At 35.8% G+C, this 22,501-nt stretch overlaps 3 protein-coding genes across 3 annotated transcripts; 1 reads left to right on the top strand and 2 right to left on the bottom strand.

Moving 5' to 3' along the window:
* Window positions 1-2,761: 2,761 nt before the first annotated feature.
* Window positions 2,762-4,124, top strand: LOC131650151 (uncharacterized). The gene is made up of 2 exons (XM_058919880.1): window positions 2,762-3,895; window positions 3,966-4,124. Exons 1-2 carry the CDS (start codon window positions 2,762-2,764, stop codon window positions 4,122-4,124), a joined length of 1,293 nt encoding a protein of 430 aa, XP_058775863.1.
* Window positions 4,125-4,311: 187 nt separating this feature from the next.
* Window positions 4,312-6,008, bottom strand: LOC131650150 (protein MAIN-LIKE 1-like). Its single transcript, XM_058919879.1, has 3 exons — window positions 5,901-6,008; window positions 5,139-5,816; window positions 4,312-5,031 (listed from the first exon to the last, which is right to left on the bottom strand). Exons 2-3 carry the CDS (start codon window positions 5,745-5,747, stop codon window positions 4,312-4,314), a joined length of 1,329 nt encoding a protein of 442 aa, XP_058775862.1. The 5' UTR covers window positions 5,748-5,816; window positions 5,901-6,008.
* LOC131650149 (serine/threonine-protein phosphatase 7 long form homolog) lies at window positions 5,967-17,158 on the bottom strand. Its single transcript, XM_058919878.1, has 6 exons — window positions 16,792-17,158; window positions 16,557-16,629; window positions 16,373-16,463; window positions 16,011-16,284; window positions 9,636-9,859; window positions 5,967-6,119 (listed from the first exon to the last, which is right to left on the bottom strand). Exons 1-6 carry the CDS (start codon window positions 17,156-17,158, stop codon window positions 5,967-5,969), a joined length of 1,182 nt encoding a protein of 393 aa, XP_058775861.1.
* Window positions 17,159-22,501: the final 5,343 nt, after the last annotated feature.

Here is a 22,501-nt window from a genome sequence, read left to right as displayed (position 1 = left end):
ATATGATCGTATACACAACATTCTTACAAAAATTATAAAAGTTGGGGATCTTTTCATTTTCAAAATCAACATAAAAGGAATAAACACTCCTTTCCACCAAGAATTTTTCTCGCAAATGACTAGAAAGATCAACATCAACCAATATTCTATCATAATGACCAAGGCTCCTTTCAAACAAGGACTTACTCATGTTGTTGTCCAAATATATGTTTGTACACTCACTACTACCAATGGCATATATGATCTTTGTCCTTAAATATTCGTGAGTCAGACCTAGGATGTGCACCCAAACTAGAGCGCTAGTTTGATGTTGCATATTATGGTTTAAGTCTCAACTCCACATGAATAGCTTAAAATAACCAGGATTAACGTTCAATAAATGCACTGATTGTATGATTTTAAGAACTTTAACAAAGGAGAAGGATAACTCATAATAACCTTTACCAAGATATGAGATGTCTCATTTACCTATGGAAGTCCATATTGCTTGAATCTTGGATCACAGGGCTTGCATTCTTAGAAGTGTAATTCCCTTAGGTTATATCATACGACCATGGAGATTGTTCTTGCAAGTTTCGTACTCATCAAGATATTCATCTCCTGGTACGGTGATAACAATTTGCTTACCTTTAACATGAGGTTTGGGAAGTTGAGTAATAAATATATCACAAGTGTTGTTATTAGGAGCTTGAGCAAATGATTTGTTTATGTATTTTATTACTACATGCCTAGAAGAAGAAAAACATTTATAAAAGAAAGACCACAACAAAACACGGGGGTTCATAGAAGCCATGGTGGGTGAATTGAGAGAAAGTCGACACTCTCAGTTTGAAGAATTGTTTATTTATTGGGCCTTAAGTTTAATGAAATTCCTTTTATTTATCCATACATTCCTATCTTTAAAGCAGTGTTTTAAAAACCGGACCGGTCATCGAACCGGTGAGGGTACTGGGTCACTGGTTTATCGGTCGAACCACTGGGTTACTGGTCGAACCGCACGACCAAACCGGATTAAACCGGATAACTCGGTTGAATAGACCTATCATTATATAGGTATAAAACCGGTCGAACCGGATGATTCAGTCTCTAAAAAAATATAACTAGCTTTTAAATTTTTTAAAAATATCATATCATAAATTCACAATTTCATAACTTAAATTCAAATTTTAAACAAAGGTATCACACATAACAAAATAGTAAAAAATTACAAAGTATAATTGCAAACAAAGGCTAATTACAACATAATCTAAACAAAGTCTAATTACAACATAATCTAATTGAATAGTTTATAACAAAATAACTCCAATATGTACCAAATTTAATTCAAAATAGGATCCTCCTAAAAAGAAAATCAAATAAAATTCAATATGTTTATGCTATTTAAGAAAATTTATTAGCAAAGATAACAAATAGACAATAAAGTTTTTAATTTGTCACTAACGAAAAAAACTATGTGAGAATGCTATTTAAGTAATACACTACTAAATATATTAAAAAAAAAGTTAAAAAAAAGTTTAAAAGAAATGTTAAAAAAAAAAGTTTAAAAAAAAAAAAAGTTAAAAAAGAAAGTTAAAAAAAAAAGTTTAAAAAAAAAAAAAAAAAACAATTAAACCACCGGTTTTTCGGTTTTCCCGGTTTTTCCGGTTTTCCCAGTTTTCACCGGTTTTCACCGGTTCCCACCGGTTTGATGGCATACCCGATCTGACTATTGAACCAGACCGGTTACCTGGCCGGTTCCCGGTTCGACCGGTCCGGTTTTTAAAACACTGCTTTAAAGGCAAGTCTAACCTTGGAAAATTATACCCCGTACCCCTACAATTTTCAACTTTTAATTTTTATTTTTTTTTTTTTATTTTTTTATTTTTACTGTTTGTACGGACACTTGAGTGGCTGGAACCTGTATGTTGCTTCAACCGGATATTCAAAGATGCAGAATTCCGGTTAGTAAATATCCAAAACCGGACAACCCAGGTTTGGGTGTTCTGGTTCCCATTTTTCTCAACCGGATATCCCACTAATGGATGTTCCGGTTTGTTGTTTTCTCAACCGGATATCCCCTTAGTGGGTGTTCCGGTTCCTTTTTTTTTCCAAATTTTTTTATAATTTTTATAATTATATATTAAACTAAATTAATTTTATATATTTAGATGTGGATCCTCCTTTGTTAAAATGCGATGTAAATCAAACATGTGTGGATACAACTGATGTTTTTGTAACTGGTCAAAAATTTGCTACAAGAGAAGAGGCGATAAGTTGGATTAAGGAGGTTGGAATCAGGAATAAAGTGACAGTTATAATAACTCGTTCAGATACCAAAACAGGAAAGAGAGGAAGAAGTGATAAAGTGACAGTATTTCCAAAGACAACTAATTTGCTTTGCCGATTTCACATTAACAAAAATGTGAAATCAAAGTGTAAGGAACATGTTATGGATGATATGCGAGAAACAGTGGAGAAAATGTGGTTTGAACTTACAAGGGCTAGTGATGAGATGGAGTACTATCAAAGGTTGAAACAACTTGAGGATGCATGTGTTGACTCCAAAGGTTTTATTGATTATGTGAATAGCACATGGTTGACACCGCACAGACATCGATTTGTCGAAGCATGGATCAATCAAGTGTTACATTTGGGCAACACCACAACAAATAGGTATGTTTATGTGATTTTATCGACATTGTTTCTTTATCTTAATATTACAGATAATTAGTTGTTTTGTTTTATTTAAAGGGTGTAGTCTGCGCATTGGAAACTTAAGCAAATGTTAGAGAATAGCTTAGGTGATTTATGCAAATGTTGGGAGGCTATGAATGACAATATCAAGATACAAGTGGGCAACATTAGAGCTTCATTTCAGAAGACTTTTTATGAAGTTGAGCATGCACACACTAGTCCTTTTTATTCAAATTTGCGTGGTTCAGTATCAAGAGCTGCATTGAGGCAGATTGCTGAAGAGTGGTTGAGGATTGACATGGTAGGTACCGATACGCAAAAGTGCGGATGTACTCATAGAAAAGTATATGGGTTACCATGTGCTTGTGAGTTAGGGAGATATACATTGAGTGGTGATGTGATACCAATTGAGGCTACTCATATTCATTGGAGAAAACTAAGTATGGAAGGAAATCAAGATGTAGATGCAGATGATGGATCAGAAGTAGACATGACAAATGCAATCGATGAAATTTGGAAAAGGTGGAGGTCACTAGATGTTGTCGGAAAAAGTGCATTAAAAAGCAGAGTGTGCGAGATTGCTTATCCGACTACAACAAAGATGTGTCCACCGCCTGAAAAAATTAAAACCAAAGGAGGGGTTAAGAAGAAAGGGAAGAGACTTGTGGGATATGATGTTTATCGTGATCCTTCAGGATATGAGTATGTTAATCAAGCACATTCGAGTTCGCAAAAATCTTCAAAGAGGTTATGTTCACAACTATCCCAAACCTCAAAAAATAAAGAATTTGATAAATACATTGTACAATTTCCAGATTACATCCGACCATTTATTGATGACATTGTTGATGTAAGAGATGATGGAAATTGTGGGTTTAGAGCCATTGCATCTTTGCATGGTTATGACACAGATGGATGGTCAATGGTTCGTCGGGATTTGAAGAAAGAAATTATAGGTCCTAGAAGCAAGTTGTATGAGGATTTATTTGGTAAACGCCTTCCAACAGTGAGATCATCGTTGGTGATAGAAACTTTAGGACAAAAGCCACCAAATAAATGGATGATGTTACCTGAGTTGGGCTTTGTAATAGCTAATCGGTATAACGTTGTTCTCGTCTCTTTAGGTCACCCTAGTTTGAGTTACATTCCTATGACGAGTGCACATTCACCTAATGCATCCATTTACTGCATCAGATTTGTCAATGGAAATCATTGGGTTCAGGTAATTAGTAACACAATTTTGGTACATTCAGTCCCTATTTGACTTTTTCTGATATTTATTTTATGTGCAGGTAAACATGAATGAAGGATTCCCGTTTCCACCTGTCACAACTGATTGGAAGAAATATCGCACAAAAGATGCAACTTCTTGGATGGTAGGATTTGCCGGGCGGTTACAATATTGGCAACGGCTTACGCCTATACTGCCAAAATATGTCAGCTTAGTTTGATTTTATGATATTACAACATTGGTACTATTTAGTTTGATTTTATGATATTGGATTTTAATATGTTGACAAATGGATTATAAATAGTAAATCTCAGACTATAAGTCTCTTAATAATACATAAGTCTACAAGTCTCATAATAATACATAAGTCTCAAACTAAAACATAAATATAAACATAAAATGTGACATCAATCAGACTCATTGTCATAAGTAATTGGACCTTCCCTAGGTAATGGTCCGCCATGTGCAAGTCTGAGTGCTCTAAATATCTCTAGAAACTGTTCGTCTTCAGGACGTGCCTGATGACGCTGTAAGTAATGATGAAGCTCATGAGATATATATGATAACCTTGGGTCTGACGGTCCTTCGTCATAGACAGGCACTGGTACCTCCATCGGCTGATCACCTTGTGGTGCTCTCAAACGAGGATGTGACACCATATAATACCACGCCAAATAATCATCGTCTGTCTCATATGGTATGGTGGCAAACGCAGTTGGGGGATCATCGTGGGATCGGATCACCTGCAACACACTCTGCATATATGTAGCCCACTCAACATCCACATCAAGTGTGTCTACATTAGGAGGAGCAATCGGTATGTACTGTCTGTATCCAAACTGACGCATGCATCTGTCAGGTAAATATAGAACTACAGTACCATACCACTTCAAACCACCCCGGTACAAACAGATATCATCAAAAGGACGGTGCTCCCTATGATCCTCAAAAGGGCGCCAGACGATATCGTGAGGGGTCAACTGATCTAACACAGCTCGGATGTCAGCCACTTTTTGCGTCCCCTGCCTATATTCCCATTTCATCGCCCTAGCCATTGGACTATCAATGACACATAACCCAGAAGTACCTCTCTTTCCAACAGTTGGAAAATACTCATGAATCCAACACTGTAACAAAACATTACTATTATAAATTAAACTAAATTATAATAAACTAAATTAAACTAAAAAATTAAATAATTAAGTATAACTAAATCATAAGTAAAATTTTGTACCTGGAGAAGAGAGGCATAACCGCCAAGCTGCTTGCATGAATAAAATGAAGCATCCCCTAAGTATCTGTATAGAGTAACCAGTGCAGCTGCCCCCCAGCAATATCTTCCACAAGTATCCAAATCTCTCAACAGTGGTAGATATTTTGCCTCGACAAGAGTAAAATTCTTGTCGGCAAGAATAGTACAACCTAATAGCAACATCATGTATGCTCTCATAGCACCTGTAAAGTTATTTGCAGCTCTTTGTTGCTCAAAAACTTGCTTCAACCAATCCAATTTATAGTAAGGACCCCTTACAGAAGAAGCCTCCGTAGTTGCATCACTCAGTGAAACACCAAACAACTCAACAGCTAGATGGATAGCATCATAATCGGTGACAACAAAATCGGGGTCAACCAGCTCGCCCCTAATCGGTACATGAAGAAGACATGAAACATCATCTAGCGTGATAATCATCTCGCCGAACGGCATATGAAATGACGATGTTTCAGGATGCCATCTCTTAACAAACGCAGATAAAAGATGCGTATCTACCCTGACCAAACTAGTATACTGCAAAGATGACAGACCAGATGCAACTAACCAATCATTCATCTGCCTTGGGAGCATTGCCGGAACCCATCCTATTAATTTGCTGCCATGTGCAGCAACCTTTAAGGTTAGCTTTGGTCGTCTCTCCTGAAAATAATTTGTAATATATGTGTTAATATATAAGTACATATAATTTAAAATTATTCAACATAAATTTTTAAATTATTGAACCTAAAAGAAAACATTTACGTACCTCGCCCAACCATAAATGACAGGCAACATGGTTCTGATATCTAATCAATAAAGAAGTATCAGTCGGTCCTCCGGAAAATGCCGGGTGCTGCGGACCAACCTCAGGTGCAGCTCCCTGCTGTCCCTCGCTATCAGCCTCTCGACGTTGTCTTCCTCTTTGACGCATTCCGTCAATCGCACCTCCTCTTCTTCGAACCACTAAAAAATAAAAATAAAATATAGTTAAAAATTAAATAAAATGTTATTAAAAATTAAATATAATATTAAAAAGAAAAAAAAATCAAAAACGAAAAAAAAAAAAAAGAACCGATACCCCAAGGGGGTTATCCGGCCGAGAGATTGAAGAACCGGAAACTCCATTGTTGGGTTATCCGGCTGGTGAAACAAAGAACCGCAAACCCCACTCTTGGGTTGTCCGGCTGAGGCCTAGAAAAACCGAAAAACTCACTCTTGGGTTGTCCGGTTGGTTGCTTCCTCTGTTTTCACTTTGAAACGAAACTGTTTGAATGAGTGAAAAGTGAAAAAATTTGAAATTTTTACTATTTATACAGGGGTAAATTTGTCTGAATTTTTTTTGTAGGGGTATTAAAATAAATGTAGGGGTACAGGATATAATTTTCCTAACCTTGTTCATCTCATGCCAATTGATGATATATGTTTAAATTCACATTAGCTTATTGAAAGGCATCTTTATTAACAATTTCTGGTGGTACAAAAACGTTATACATAATATATTGATATACCATTTTTTTATGAGGTTAAAGGTAGTGCACTGACAGTGTAAAAAAGTTTTACACTGTCATCCAATAGAAACAAATCGTTTTGCCATGTCATATAATTTTTTTTAAAATTACAGTCTGATTTGCCCTGATTCATGGTCGTGATTGGTTGACAGTGTAAAAAAATTTTACACTGTCAGTGCATCACCTATTTTCTCTTTTTTTATTTATTCTTAACCGGTTTCTTTAATTAATACTATCAACAAATATATAAGAAATTTCATTTGAGCTAGAGACATTAATCAAAGAATAATTTGCATTGTCGCGTGGCATGGCAAAAAGTCTGAAATCCAATTAAAGAGAGATGTTTTGGTATTAGGTCTTTAAGAAATATTCTTTCTATTTTTATTTATAAGAAAATTTTAATTTTTTAATACAATAAATAATTAATGTATCTAAATAATATAAAGAACATCTACATTATTTATTCAATAAATTTTTAAAAAAATGTTTTTCTTATAAATAAGATCAGATGAAATATTAATTAAAAAACTATTTTTAAGTTGTGTTGGGAGTTTAACGCTTTTGATAATTAATGAACGTTTCTTCCAAAGTCAAGGGTTATGCGAGCAAATTTTCTCATATCATCATATAAGTTTTTCTATTTGATAAAGTATCAAACAATTAAAACTCAGATCATCAATTATATTTGTCCATTTAGGCCAATTACTAATAATGGGAATAGTAAGATTCTTACTCAGTTTCGTAACAGATTGTTATAGCCAAAAAAGAAAGAGGTCGGTAGCTTGTCAAAAGCATTAACCTTAGTGAGACCTAAATAATGATATAGAGAGATAGAAAGCTACTTTTCACAAAACAAGTATGAATTTGTATGGTGATGAAAAATTCATGATGTTATTTCTTTATTTAGGTTGGATGTTGAATGTGATGGACTTTTGGGGTACATTGTTTTTCCATAATTGGAATGAATTTAGGGCTTCAACGCTAACTCCTTACCGACTTGTGTGAATCATGGTGTTTGCTTTGTTGTGACTAACATACCCTTTTTACTAAACTAAGAAGGGTGGCTATAGAGTTGAATATCTCATATTCATTTAATTTTGCATGCATTTTGAACTTTACTAATTCCTTCCCTCATACACTATGTTGAGTGAAAGAAATGTAAGTGATGATTTGTGTTTTTATAGGTTAGGTGAACTTAATATGGACTCAAATTTTTTTCCACCGACGTGCCTTCTAAATTTTGGTAAAAAAATAAATAAATTTTGGATAGAAAAAAATATAACGTGGTACTGCTAAAAATAAAAAATATAATAGCATTTATCTTAAAAGTGTTTAAAATATAATATATTTTTTCGGAAACAAATTAATTCATTTATTAATTTGGAAATTCACATGTTTGGTTTAGTTACATTTGTGACCCATTTTATTTTTATTATGGGTTACTTTTAAGTTTATCATATGGGCCTAATAATTTCTTCTCAATGGATATGGAGATTTTTTACTCCCACTCTCCAAATGTATCTGACACCCCCTCCAATATTTTATAATACTCAAAATATTTTTGTTGTTTTTTAATTTAAAAATAGCACATAAAAAATTTGAGAGTGTATTTTAAAAATTCGGAATGAATATTAAAAATATGGTAGTGTATTCTAAAAATTCAATATGCATTTTTATTGATTTTTCATAAAAAAATCGATGCATAAAAAAATATATAGATTTTTTAAAAGAAAACCTTGGATTTTCGGTTTTTTTTCCAAAATTTTGAGAAATTTGGAAGTGTAAAATCACCAGTATTTTAAAATCTTGTGCATTTATCAGATATTTAAAAGAGCTATATAAAATTCGATAGTTAAAATTTCCACAATTGAGATGTTGCGAACAGTTGTACGACTGTGATCCATAATAAATTCAAACTTGTATACATAAAGATATGTTGTTAAAAAAATATCTTAGAATGTCTCAATATTCCTTTTTTTACAATTGTGTCATTCAACGGCGTGAAACCCCCTGTTAATTTTTTCGGCTCCCCATGGACACTACCAGTTTTGCTATTCTGTGATTCTTATTAGAAATTTGTTGCGTCACACTAGGAACAAAAAGGTGGGTAAGATCGAGTTTCTTGCGCCATGGATTGATATTGAAGGAATGTGAAATACAACATTGAGATGAAGACTAATGAAGATTTGAAGGTTATGTGGGGAATATATCACCATAGGAAGACAAAGGGACCGATCGAGTTTGATGTCATAATTGCTAGATCTTTCGAAGATATAATCAAGATGTTGAAACGTCCATAATCATCTAGTAGTGTCTAAGTTTTGTTATTCATTATTGCTTTGTGAAGTTATGTAATCGTCTATGTTAAGTTATGTTAATTGTCATGTGTTAAGTTATGTTGATTTTCATGTGTTGTGTTATGTTAACCTCGCAATAATGAAAGTGATAATGTGTTATCTAATAAACTGCACATATCAAATGTCCGAGTAATAATACAAATTAAATACGATACATATAATATCAAAATAATATATAAGTTGTTAACCTTTGTGTTTGATTGTGTGCTTCCTGGTTAACCAGATTCACAAAGGTTTTACACTTGGAGCATGATATAAGTTGAGTAGCTCCTAAGAGTATAAGAACAAATTCATCATTATTTTTATCTTCTTATTTTTCAAAAAAGATCTTCATTTGTTGTGTCTTGTTGTTCTGTTGATCTGCTTATCATATTCACATGTTCTTTCTTTTGACTCTCCTGGTCAGGTGTGAATATTTCTTGCTCTGCTCTCTTAACACATAATAACCCTTCAGACCTTGGAACATTAAATGGAATAGAATTATTGTAAAAGAAAAGAGCGATATCCTTACATGCTTCGTCCCGCAAATTCTACTTAAATTTACCGTTGATTGTGGTCTATTTTAGTGTACTGGTGATTCCTCTTTTGAAAACATCCTTAGGTGTTATCTCCACCTGACTTTTCCTTTTTCCACCCAAACAATCAGCAACCTCAAGATCATCATTGGCAACAACATTATCACCTTCAATGTTAATATCCTGTGACTTTTGCAGCAAATTCTTTTGTAATTTATAAACCTTATCCAACATTGTTTTCTTGATGTCATCTGGAATAGCTAAACACGACTTAACATTATTTCTGGTTTTGGCCAAATGATGCTTCAAACGATAAACACCTCCTATAAATTCACCCTCATGGAATTTACACTTCTATTTTTATGAAACTGGGTCAATTAAAACACATATTCTCAAGTTGGATCACTTTTCATTCCAAGAGAAATTTTTGCAGGAGTAGGAGCAGAAGCAGTTGATGAAACATTTTGCAACCCTATGTTTGAAGCCATTAAATAGGGAAGAAACTATTGTTGAGAAAATGATAGGATAGCAGGAGAAAATAGAATAGCGGAAGAAGTTTGATGTTTTCGACGAAAACAGAATAGCAGAAGAAAATAAAGGAGCATGGCGAAATCAGGATGGGGGAAGAGAGAGGGAGAACCGTTGAAGTTAGGGCAAAATCAGGATGGGGAAAAGATGAGGAGAAAAAGGTTTCTCTAAAGGTAGGAGAGGAAAGCGTCGTTTATGTTTTGTTTTAGGGTTAGGAGAGGGAGAATCTAGTTAAATAAAAATCGGTTTTCACTTTTAAAAAACCCGATCCGTTTAGACAGCCCAAACAAAAAAAGGCCCAACACTATTTTTTTACGATCTTACTAAAAAATTTTATCTCGATTATGGCGACAACCAAAAATGATCTTTCCTAGATCCTAACACTGAAATGCCACCCCGACATGTAAGATCTTACGATCCAACACTCGTTTTGACTACCTTGATCTCAATAGTACATGAATTCTATACATTTCTAATCAAGCTACATCATTGTAAGCAGGATTCATGTTAGTAATCATTAACATACTTTTGTTATTAAAAAAAATTGGGAAAACTTTGCAATCAAGCTTAGAGAAAATCGATATCTCAACATCAAGGTTTGTTATTATCTATTTTCATCTTATCGTAAAAAACCATGAACAATAAGTTTATGTGTCTTCCTTATATTATTATGGCATAACTTATTTGGGTTTGTGTTCAGTTTCATGTTCAAGTCCAAAGTAAGTCGGAAGGTTTGGCAGGTTGTTTGTTCTTGGTTAAGGTGCAACAATATTATTGGTACTTTTAATTCGGTGGAGTATTTTTATACTTTTATGGCTGGTTCGGGGTCGAATTTGCCTCGTAAGATAGGTTGATTGGTATGATCTTGGATTTATTGGTCTATTTGGTCTTGTAGAAACATAATTCTATTTGCATGAGCTTTTTTAGATGTTAACGAATTGCTATATTTGACAAAGTTTAAATATTTGTAGTAGTTTGCATTGTCTCTTGATAATGGCATCGATGTTCTCCAGGTAGATTGGAGTAGTTTCTCGAGTCTTTGTTTATGACTTGGGGTTAAATTTGCTTGGTTTATTGTAATTGAGTTGGAGTATCCCTAATACATCTCTTAATTCAAATTTGCTTATTAAAAAAATGAAAATTTTAAGTGTCAATATACGTGTATTAAAGATCTAAGATATAATTGTCTGAGATAAGATATAATAATCAACGTAACTTCAATAACTTCAATAGTAATTCAAACAAAGCATAGCAACATGCATGAACATCCAAATAAACTAAGTTAAAGTAGTTTATTTGAATGTTATACATTATACACTGAAAGGTAGATAACTTTTGGACACATCCAAAAACCCATCTAAAATAAGAATGTTTCCCAAAGATAATTTATGATAAGAAAATTTTGAGTTATTAGCCATCTTTAAGAACAATTCCCTTAAAATTTAAGCATAATTCATTTCTACAAAATCAATCTCTAAAATAAGTTTCTTAATAAATTTAAAGACAAAATCAACCTCTAAAATAAGTTTCTTAATAAATTTAAAGGTAAACAAAATCAACCTCTAAAATAAGTTTCTTGATAAATTTAAAGGTAAAAATTATCTGTAACATCTCATAAACTCTATTCCTATCATATCTCAAACTAATATTAGACTTATATTTTTATGTGATACATTTAAAATCTATTGATAAACTCTAAAATATTCGTATGCGTATAACTTAAGATTGGATTTTAAAAGAAGGACAAAATTTAATATAATTTTTTAGGTGTGGTTTTTAGTATTTTCTAATAAAAAAATGACAAGTGTATAATTTCCTCTTACGTGTATGCAAATTTCTCATATTTTCACTCACTAAATAATATGTAAGTATATTTGTCATATTTTCATTAAATAGTAATAAGAATCACATCTAAAGAATCGTACCTAAGTTTTGTCCTTAAAAAAATGTTCGATAAAATATTCAACAACAACGATATTAATTAGTAAAATGGTAGACTTACTCTAAAACACTATTTTTTTTTTTAAAAATGATATTATTAGTTAAAGTTAGAGGGGAAAAAAAATAAAATGGTGGGTCTTACTCTCCTTTTATGAGTAGAAAAGTGATAAAAAAAAGGAAAAAAAGTTGATGAATTGTGATCCTACTCTTTATAATCATAACAAATATGTAGAAAAATAATGATTTATTTTATTACGAGAGCATAGTTACTTATAGTATATAGTCAAGAAAAATCATGCAAAAATAAAGTTTTTTTTTTAATGTTAATAACAAGAAATCTTTATAAATTTCCCATGTTTAATATATTTAGTAACTTATAAATTCATTTTTCAAGAGCTTAGCTTCTTATAGTATATAATCAATAAAAGTTATGCACCAAAAGTAAACAAGAAACAATCAATGAGGAAAAACTAATATATAATGGTGGGGTGCAGGATTTTGTGGCAAGGATCTAGCAAGTCTTTATTCAGCAAAAATAAAAGTGTGGGCCTTGATCTAAATTTCCTTATGAATCCAATTAGTAGTCCAATAGAGGAGACGAACATGTGGTTGCTCATTACATCCTACTTATTTATTTATTTTTTTTCAATTTAATTTTGGAATGCGTACTTTACCATGTTGTTCATATAATTTCATAAAAAATAATTAAAAGGATGCGTCCTCAAGTTAATATTTAGATGTTATTATTGTGGAAAGACCGTAAATATATTTGTAGAAAATGGTAAATTTTTAGTATTATTGCAAAGTTTGTTGCAAAACAACTATCCTTATGAAATTTTGAATTAAAATTCATAAAAATCTCTATAAAAACTTCCGATTGCATCATATTCTATTTAAACATATGATGGTATTATCTGCAGAACATTTTTTAGATATACTTTTCAAAAATGTTAAATATTAACGAAACCTACATAATTTATTGTGAAAAACCTTAGATGCATCCGAAAGAAAAATTAGCCAAAAAAGCGTTTTGGATTTTCATAGAATTTAGAAAATATATATGATGTACTTAGCAACCACCTAATAATAAAGAGTATATTGACATTTGTATATATATTAAATATAATTGTTCATTATTTTAGAAATCGAAAACATTCTCTTTTTTTTGTCTAAAAATTAAAAATATATTTTAGTTTCTAAAAATAGTTTTATAAAATTAAGTAATCAAATCAATTTTATTAGTTTTAAATTTTTAAAACAAAGAAAAATTACAAAACAAAATCATACCACCACTTAATATTTCATTTATTGGCTAAAAAAAGAAAATTCAATCAAGTGTTGTTTTAGAGTGACTCACATATATAACTTCTCAATATAACAACTAGTATGATACTCGTGCGTTCGTACGGGTATCCGTCGATTTCGCGCATTTGGAATAAGCAAAATAAAATAAAAAAATTGATTTAGAAGAAAAGTTAGAAAAATAATAATATTAAAAAAATTGAATAGTAAAAATAAAAAGTAATTAAGAAAATAATATTGATATTATTGTAGATTGAATAATATAATTAAGAGTGCGTTTAAGAAAAACATATTTTGATCAGCAACTTCATGTTCCCGTTAATATTCAATATTTTGATCAATAAGCTCATGTTCCCGTTAATATTTAATATTTTTATTAAGAACTTCATAGGCGCATTTGTTTCAAAAATATTATAAAAATAAAATGATTTTTTTAAAATAGATAATAAACCAGTGCTTATAATTATTTCAACATATCAAAATATTTGAATTAATAATATAAATATTTTTCATATAAATATAATTTTTGTTTCCATTAATAAAATATATTTTTTAACAAAATGGTGTGTTATGCGCATTTATTTTCAAAATGTATTTAATCAAGAAAAATTATTATTTAAAAAATACATATTTTTATTTATATTTGAAGCTTAGTTATAATTTTTTCATTGATACAAATATTTGGACCAATTGCATATTTTTCAATAATAAAAATAAAAATATTAGGGTTTCATAAATATGAAAAACATCGTGCCTACGCACAAGTTGATACAATATACACATTTGTTTTTAAAATAAAATGAAAGACAAAAGTTTATTAATGTAAGCAGAACAAAACTCGTGCCTTTAATTTTTTCGTATATAAAAATATTTAAATTATTAGTATATTTTATCTCGTATATGAATATTATTTTTGTTTTAACATTAATTAGAAAAATATTTGTTCCTAGTTATACTGTTTAAAAAAACAATAGGATCAACAATATTTTTTTTACCGGTATAAAATGAAAAAATGAATCAAAATTATTAATATATATATATAATGAAAATCAAAATCAAAAGTTAATAATTATAAATTTGTGTGATTAGCTAACTGCCTCTATTTGATTTATATGCTACCCCCAATCAAGAATGTTAAAGTTAAAATCCATGTTTCTCCCAATGATCCAAAAATAAAATAGTTCCATCAATTCCGAAAAAAAAATCCAAATAACCATGTTTAATAATTTATTTACACCAAAAACCATGTTTTCGGAAAAATTACCGGTATGACCAGGTTTCAGAGGTGGTCTCCACATAGGAGCCACCTCAGGTGGCGCCAACCACCAATTCCACACAACATATGCGCCACCCAGGGTGGCATCAATGTTGATTTTTTGCTTATTAGCCACCTAGGGTGGCGCCTACTCCCATCTTCTTTTTTTTTATTATTTTTTTTTATTTTTTTTTTCTTGTTTATATACTATTTTTTTTTTTATTTTTTTTATTTATTAATAAAATGGATTTTAACATAAATAAATAAGTTATATTTTGTTTTTTTTATTTATTAATAAAATTATTTTAACAATTAAATAAATAATGAAACACCACATGTCATTCATTCCAAACATTACAAATACAAGAAATGCAGAAACAACATTACAAATACGGTCATACAGTTCAAACATTACAAATACGGTAAAAAAAAGAAAATTTATAAAACATGGATATTATGCTATTCACCACCCCTCCGACCACGACCCCTCCGACCCGGAGCCGGACCATGACCCCTCTCACCGCCAGTTCCGCAATCTGGAACTGTTCGATTCCGGTTGGAAGGTTCTCGACGAGCCACTTCTCCACGACCCCCCCTATTCCTTGGTTGTTCTTGTTGTGTCTGGGTAGGTGGTCCTCGGATTAGCCCCTCCATGCGCTCATTGGACATGTATTCTTGTATGTTGCTGTCAAATAGTCGGGTCCCCATGCCCTCAAAGATTTGTCTTGGCGGTGGAGTTGCGTCACATGGTCGGTAAAACCCAGCGCTTGATTGACCTTGAAAAAATGGCATTGTTTGTTGGAGTGTGGTGTACCCATATTGTTGGTGTTGTGGAAATTAGGGTGTGGGGTATCCATGTTGTTGGTACTGTGACGATTGAGTGGTCATTTGCTCGTTTGGGTCGTAATTGTCATCTAGACCCATGTCGGGGCTGGGTTGCCTATTGTAGCTGGAGGGGCCGGCGTCGCCGTGTTGTTGGGTGAAGGCCCATGATTGTTGCTGGATGGGTTGCCTAGTGGAGGAGGAGGGGCCGGCGTCGTAGTGTTGTTGGGTGAAGCCCCACGATTGTTGTTGGACGGGTAGCCTAGTGGAGGGGTCAGCGTCACGGAGTTGTTGGGTGAAGCCCCATGATTGTTGTTGGATGGGTTGACTTTGGTAGGGCGTTGTTGGTGTTGTTTGATATTCCTCATGGTCAGGTTGTTCGGATGTTTGGCGTTGTCGGCGTTGTTGGCGTTGTTGGCGTTGTTGGGGTGGTTGTTGTGCGTATTGTTGGGGTGGTTGTTGTGCGTATTGTTGGGGTGGTTGTTGTGCGTATTGTTGTTGGCGGGGGTCGTGTAGGTAGTAGGGGTCTGACACATACATATCGGGGGTTGTGACTGTTCTATACCAAGCAAGGTATCCCGCGGTTGGAAACATGGGGAGTTGGGCAACAGGGAATTGTAGCAAACGGCTGCGACGCTGCTTCCACATCTCACAAAATTCAGGTGCGAATGTACGATAATCTGCGTGGTCCCATTGATTGTTAACTCTTTTAATATGCCAGCGACCCAAATCAGTGGGGGGATCCGGGATCGGTTGATGCATGCCAAACTGCAGTCTCACACGGTCAGATTGGTGCATCTCCACGATGTTGAACCTTATTATCGGTACTACTGCAGTCCAAACTTCCCGGTCACTCTCGTTTGGCTCATGGTCCAGCAACAAGTATGGTCTCCAATTAAACTGCGTAGGAGAAAAAATAACATATTATTAAAAAACATGATGAATTGTAATACATCTATATGATCATATAAAAGTTTAGGGGTAATACATCTTCAGCTCGGAGGTGATCAATTAGGTCCCGATACAAAACAACACTCCCCCTCGGATTCTTACTGTAATCCAATTTAGGACCACAGAACCTAAGAAAAAAGAGCAAAAATGTTATTTCAGATTTTTATGTAAAAGAGAGTTAGCGTTCAAGGAATAGCGTTGAAAAAGAGAAAAAGACGTACCTTGTTGCATAAGGGAACGTGTAGTTGTTCCTGCCTGCAGGGGACAGCGTCGGCATTCTCCACCAACCCCATACTTGTAGGAGGAACGCACATCCATAGAAGGTGCACTTCTCGGCAACCGCGTTCTTACAAAGAGACTGGTATAACATCGCCAAAACGGCGGACCCCCAACTATATTTCCTAATCTTGCTAATACTATCAAATTTACTTAAATAGAAAAAGTTGACAGTGTTACCTGTCGACTCCGGGAATAAAAGTTTACCAAACATCAGCATTATATAGACCTTAGTCATTAACCAAACATGCTCCTCGGTAGAGTTGTCCATAAAGACGAGTTCATCATAGTAAGCTCTAAGTGAGACCAGACTGATACCCTGGCCTCTTGAACCTTGAGTAGGCACAACTAGATCTCTTCCCAACACTCTCTCACACATTGAATTAGCATGTTGAACAGATCCATTAACAGCCTTGCCATCAATGGGCAGACCAAGTAACATATAAACATCCTCTAGAGTAACAGTACACTCACCTATTGGAAGATGAAACGTGTGGGTTTCAGGCCTCCATCGCTCTTGTAAGGCAAAGATGAAACATTGTGACATCTTTCGATCGATTCAACCGGACCTTCAGTGTTAAAGAAACGATTGACCATAACGAGGGCCTTCCGAGACAACAATATAGGGTTCTTATAGATGAAGGGTGGTGCGATTGTGGAAAGTTTCAAGCCTTTCGGATGCCATGCTCTCATGTAATTGCAGCATGTTCGTATGCGCATCAAGATCCGTTAGCACTTTTATCTCCCATTTACAAGGCAGATACCTTGCTCGGGGTGTACAACAACTCATTTCAAGTGATGGCAAAGGAGGATTATTGGCCTACGTATGAAGGGGACGTGGTTTGGCATAATGATAACATGCGGAGAAAGAAAAGAGGCCGCCCGAACAGCACCCGGATCACAACCGAGATGGATCATGAGAAAATGGTACGAAAGTGTAGCATATTTCGTGAAGTCGGGCACAATAAAAATACCTGTCCTAACCGTGGATCAAATTCCACCAACAATTAGTTGTATGTCATCTGTATTTTTATTGACAATGTTTTTGTATTTGTATTAGTATTCGTATTTGTATTTGTATTTGTATTTGTATTTGTATTTCTATTTGTTATGTATTTGTATTATCCTTTATTAAATCAACTAGTTATGTCTTTGTCTCGTAGTGAAATTGTCTTCATGGCCCATACTGCCACTCTTTATTTTGGACAGTCAGTCAAATACGCATGCTTTCATCTAGTCCCATCAAGTCAGTCATTGATCAGTGTGTCTGCATTTATCATACATGTTAGGCGTGCTTGTAAACAGTACGCAACATCATTAATTTTTTCTACCCACTACTATTATAAATTAGGGGCTCCTATGGTTGAGTTTACACACAGATACACAAACTCCAAATACCAAACAATCACACAAACACAACCATGCCTCGCCGGACAACCACTAGGCCAGATGGATGTCACCGGACAACAGAGTTGCCGCCCCGGAGATCAACATGGCGTGCCGAACCTGAGCCGGAGTATCGCAGAAGGAACGGACATGTCATATTCTCCGCCGTCAAACCTCCCATGCCGGTTATATTTTGGAATATCTCTTCCTTCGAGCAACTCAAGAGGACTCTCCTGAGATTTTTAGAGGGGGAGTACGAGGCCGGCGAACAGATAAGAAGCATCAAGAGGCTTAAAACAAGGGCCGATCCTGTGACTGGAGCAACGATAAGTTTCTGGCATAAGGTGGAATACGACATTGATGCCATTCAAATGATGCATGGACCTAATGACATTGTTTTAACCGTGGTGATTTCTTAGATGTTTTACTTTATCTTTTCTGTTGGTTATTTTGTATGTACCTTTTAATTAATCAATGAACTACTCTTTTCCGTGGACGCTCGACTTAACTGATTCACTGAACTTATTTATTTATGTTAAAATCCATTTTATTAATAAATAAAAAAAATTAAAAAAAAAATAGTATATAAACAAGAAAAAAAACAAAAAAAAAACAAAAAAAAAGAAGAAGATGGGAGTAGGCGCCACCCTAGGTGGCTAATAACCCAAAAATCAACATTGATGCCACCCTGGGTGGCGCATATGTTGTGTGAAATTGGTGGTTGGCGCCACCTGAGGTGGCTCCTATGTGGAGACCACCTCTGAAACCTGGTCATACCGGTAATTTTTCCGAAAACATGGTTTTTGGTGTAAATAAATTATTAAACATGGTTATTTGGATTTTTTTTCATCAATTCCTCACTTTAGGATAAAGAAAAATGTTCTACAAATTTTATGAGTAAAAAATAATTCAACTAATAAGAAACGATGGAAACACACCTAGGTTCCCTCGTTTAGAAATTACAGATTGGCTAACAGAGCCTTCTAACTAAAGCAATCTAGGTTCCCTAATTTATAATTCTAGCAGTTATTTGGCCAATTGAATCAACTTCAGATTTGCATACAAAAGTAAGGTGCTGTAGCTCATCCTTCGTTATAACTGCCTCAACCCGCATGGCAAAAAAAATATTACACACAACCATCTAATAAAAGAGAGACAATGACCCATACTTAAATCAATAATTCTAATTATCGGCTGCCTAACAGAGAACTTTAGATATTGACAACAAAACATAAGCAACAGACTCCTAAATACAATGGTTTGTGCCATTAATTTTCCTTGATTAAATTAAGATAAAGTAAAAGTTCTACCCTTGACATATGAATCAATAAGATCGAAACATCATAACTGATGATATTTCTATTTATTTCAAGTCATAAATTTAGCAGTGAAGTTAACTTCAGACAGATTGCTTACCCCGACATTGCATGATATTCTTCATAGGAATCTAGAAGCAGGTTTTGTTAGCAGTACCAATCAAAATGAATTCACAATAGCTCGAGACTTCCTCCACTCGGTCTCAGAGGTTTCAGGCTCCAAACTTCTAATCCTCTCGCCTTCTTGAACTAATAATCCTTCCCCTATAACCAGCATCATCAGTCTCTAAAACAATCCAAAAATACAACCAAATTAACATGCTAATATAGTGCAATAAGAAACAGTTGAGTTGAACCTGTCCTAACAACAATGTAACTTCCTTAAGTTACTGCATTCCTAAAATAACAATGCAAAAACTAACAGATGAAAAACCAACGGGATCTGAATCACCACTGCAAGAAATAAATCTGCCAGGGAACCAAGTTCTAGATTCACTATTTATTCATCGAGTCGAAATCCCATTTGATGTTTGCTGGTGTTGAGAAGACTTCCACACCAAACTGGACACTCTACATGAGAAGCCCTTCTATAGCGACTCAAACCAAAAACAACTCCAACCACTTGTAAATTGAAAATTACACATGGAAACTTCAACATTTCGATTAGTAGAGGAATGTAATTAAATTAGAAAATTTCTTTAGCCACCTCCCTATGGGGGTCACCCCCAGCGAAAAACCCAAATTACCCCTGCTTCGGAAATGAACTTCCGAAGCTTTGATTTTTTTTAAAAAATTTCCACAATTCGGAAGTGCATCTCCGAAAACACCTCATGGGGGGTGTGTTCGGAGATGAACTTCCGAAAAAACCTCATGGGGGGTTTTTTCGGAGATGAACTTCCGAAAACACCTTTGTTCAGATTTTGAGGGGTTTCGGAAATGCACTTCCGAATTATGCAGAAACAGAGATTTTTTTTTTATTTTTTCTTAACAGTTTCGTATTTTTAATTAATAGAAACCGGGAAATAAAATAAACGACATATAAAAGTGAAAATACTAATATGATAAAAAAAAGAAATATATACAAGCTCAACCAAATCCAAATAATAATAATAATGTGCTAAAGATACAATCCGAAAACAAAAAATAAATAAACCCGACCACTACTGGGTGTGCCTAACCCGCTCTCCCTGGGACCTCCTCTGCCGCCTGTATGTCGCCGCACGGCCCGCATCAGTGACGATCATCTCCATCACGGCGATTGCATCTGGACCGCCCTGCTGAATGACACCTCGATCCAACGCGTCCCACCCAAGCATCTCTATCCGCTGGCAGATCGGCATGAGATCAATGGCGTGGTCATCCTCGGCCTGCTGGTTCTCCAGGATCTCCTCGTGTGCTGGCCTAGGAGCGTCGGGAACGTCGGGTCTCAGAAGAGGATGTGACACCCGGTAGAACCATGTGACGTATCCCTCCTCACTGTGCCAGTCCTGGGTGACCCGAGTGAGAAGGTACTCTTGCGGTACCACATGATGCTGTCAGTCCTCCCATATGGCAGTGAGCTGCACTCGGGTCACTGTGTCGGGAGCAGCCTCAAAGGGTGACCTGGGTATCCGCTGCACGAATCCGAACTGACGCATGCACCGCTCAGGGAGATACCGGACCATGATGGTAGTCCCGCATGCCAGCCAGCCTGAATATAGAGCAATGCCGTCAAAGGGGACAATCTGAGCGTAGTCGCTGAACGGCCTCCAGGTGACGTCGTCGTGCATCGTGCGGTCCAGGTATCCACGGTATGGTTCCATCGCATCGTTCCCCCTCTGGAGAACGTATCTGGCGGCCCTGGGCATGGCGTCCACGTACGCAGGATCGATGTGAAAGCCGTGGATGCGGGAGAAGTAGGAGATGATCCAGCTCTGAAACAGAAACACGATAATGTATTAAAAATAAATACGAAACATAAATAAATAAATAAATACGATAATGTATTAAAATAAAACGTACCGTAAGTAGTATGCAGGATCCGACCAACTGCCTCGTCCTCCAGTTAGAGGCCTCATTCAGCTTCTGGTAGAGGTATGCCAGAGTAGCTGCCCCCCAGTTCCACTAGTGAACGGTATCCAGGTCCATGAAGTAGCGGAGGTAGGTCACGTCGACGTACCTTGCACTCTTGTCCACAAAGCATGCAGCGCCTACCACATGCATGTACCAACACCGGAGAGCGCAGCCGCGGTGATAGTGTGTGAATAGCTCGTCACCCGCCTCCTCAGCCTCGGCCGCCGCGTCCAGGTGGTGCTCAAAATAGCAGCTAAGTGTGGTGAACCGGACATGAGGCCCAGATGTCGTGACACACTCAAAGTGAGCAACCTCGTGCTCCATGCCCAAATAGAGCGTCATCCACTCAATGGCCTCGACCCTCTGGATCCGGGAGTGGTGCAACAGCGGCCCCCTAATCGGCAGGTGGAGAAGACACTGCACGTCATGCAAGGTGATCGTCATCTCCCCAACCGGCAAGTGGAAAGAGGACGTCTCCTTGTGCCAGCGCTCCACAAATGCCCCCTGCATGCCGGTGCTGATGGTGGTGTACCCCGTCATGCAGAGCCCGCTAAGCCCTGAACCTCGCACATGGTCGTTAAACCACTCAGCTGCTGGTTTAAACAGACTGAAAATCTTCCGGGCGTGGTTCACCATTTTCAACGGCCCTCTCTCCTGTTACAAAAAAAACAAATAAGCGACATATATTAAATAAGCAACAAATAAACGGTTAAATTATAAAAAATGGTGACAAATAAACGGTTAAATTATAAAAATACCTCTCCCTCCCAGATACGCCGAGCGACGTGATCGTGGAAGTGAATCAGCACGGAAGTGTCAAAGGGCCCTCCCAGATAGCTGTCCTCCTGCTCATCCTCCTCCCCGGCTGGAGGGTCAACATCCGGTACCCCCTCCGGCTCGTGGTAAGGCACTGCCGCCACCTCCTCCTCTCGCTGGCGGGAAGAAGATACCTGAGCCAGCCGACTCCTAGATCCTGAAGAAGATGTACCCTCTCCCATATCCACGGGTACTCGCACACGTCGTCCTCGGCCCTGCCCCGTCCCTGTGTCGACGCCAGCTGCGCCGCCGCCCGCTCGCGTCTAGCCGACGCAGTCTGGGTTTCCCTACCCTGTCTGATGCGTGCTGGTTGGTTGCCT

This window comes from Vicia villosa, linkage group LG2, assembly GCF_029867415.1.
Source record: "Vicia villosa cultivar HV-30 ecotype Madison, WI linkage group LG2, Vvil1.0, whole genome shotgun sequence".
NCBI lineage: Eukaryota > Viridiplantae > Streptophyta > Magnoliopsida > Fabales > Fabaceae > Vicia > Vicia villosa.
The sequence above is the reverse complement of the archived record's forward strand: the minus strand, read 5'-3'. Positions and strand labels throughout refer to the sequence as shown.

Coding starts and splice junctions, on each gene's coding strand:
- LOC131650149 (XM_058919878.1), bottom strand. CDS start 17,158: ATGTCACAATGTTTCATCTTTGCCTTACAAGAGCGATGGAGGCCTGAA. Junction 16,630..16,791: donor TTTATTCCCGGAGTCGACAG/GTAACACTGTCA, acceptor TCCTCCTACAAG/TATGGGGTTGGTGGAGAATG. Junction 6,120..9,635: donor GTGGAAAAAGGAAAAGTCAG/GTGGAGATAACA, acceptor TTTATTTTTTAG/TGGTTCGAAGAAGAGGAGGT.
- LOC131650151 (XM_058919880.1), top strand. CDS start 2,762: ATGTTAGAGAATAGCTTAGGTGATTTATGCAAATGTTGGGAGGCTATG. Junction 3,896..3,965: donor ATGGAAATCATTGGGTTCAG/GTAATTAGTAAC, acceptor TTTTATGTGCAG/GTAAACATGAATGAAGGATT.
- LOC131650150 (XM_058919879.1), bottom strand. CDS start 5,747: ATGCTCCCAAGGCAGATGAATGATTGGTTAGTTGCATCTGGTCTGTCA. Junction 5,032..5,138: donor GTTATGCCTCTCTTCTCCAG/GTACAAAATTTT, acceptor GTTTTGTTACAG/TGTTGGATTCATGAGTATTT.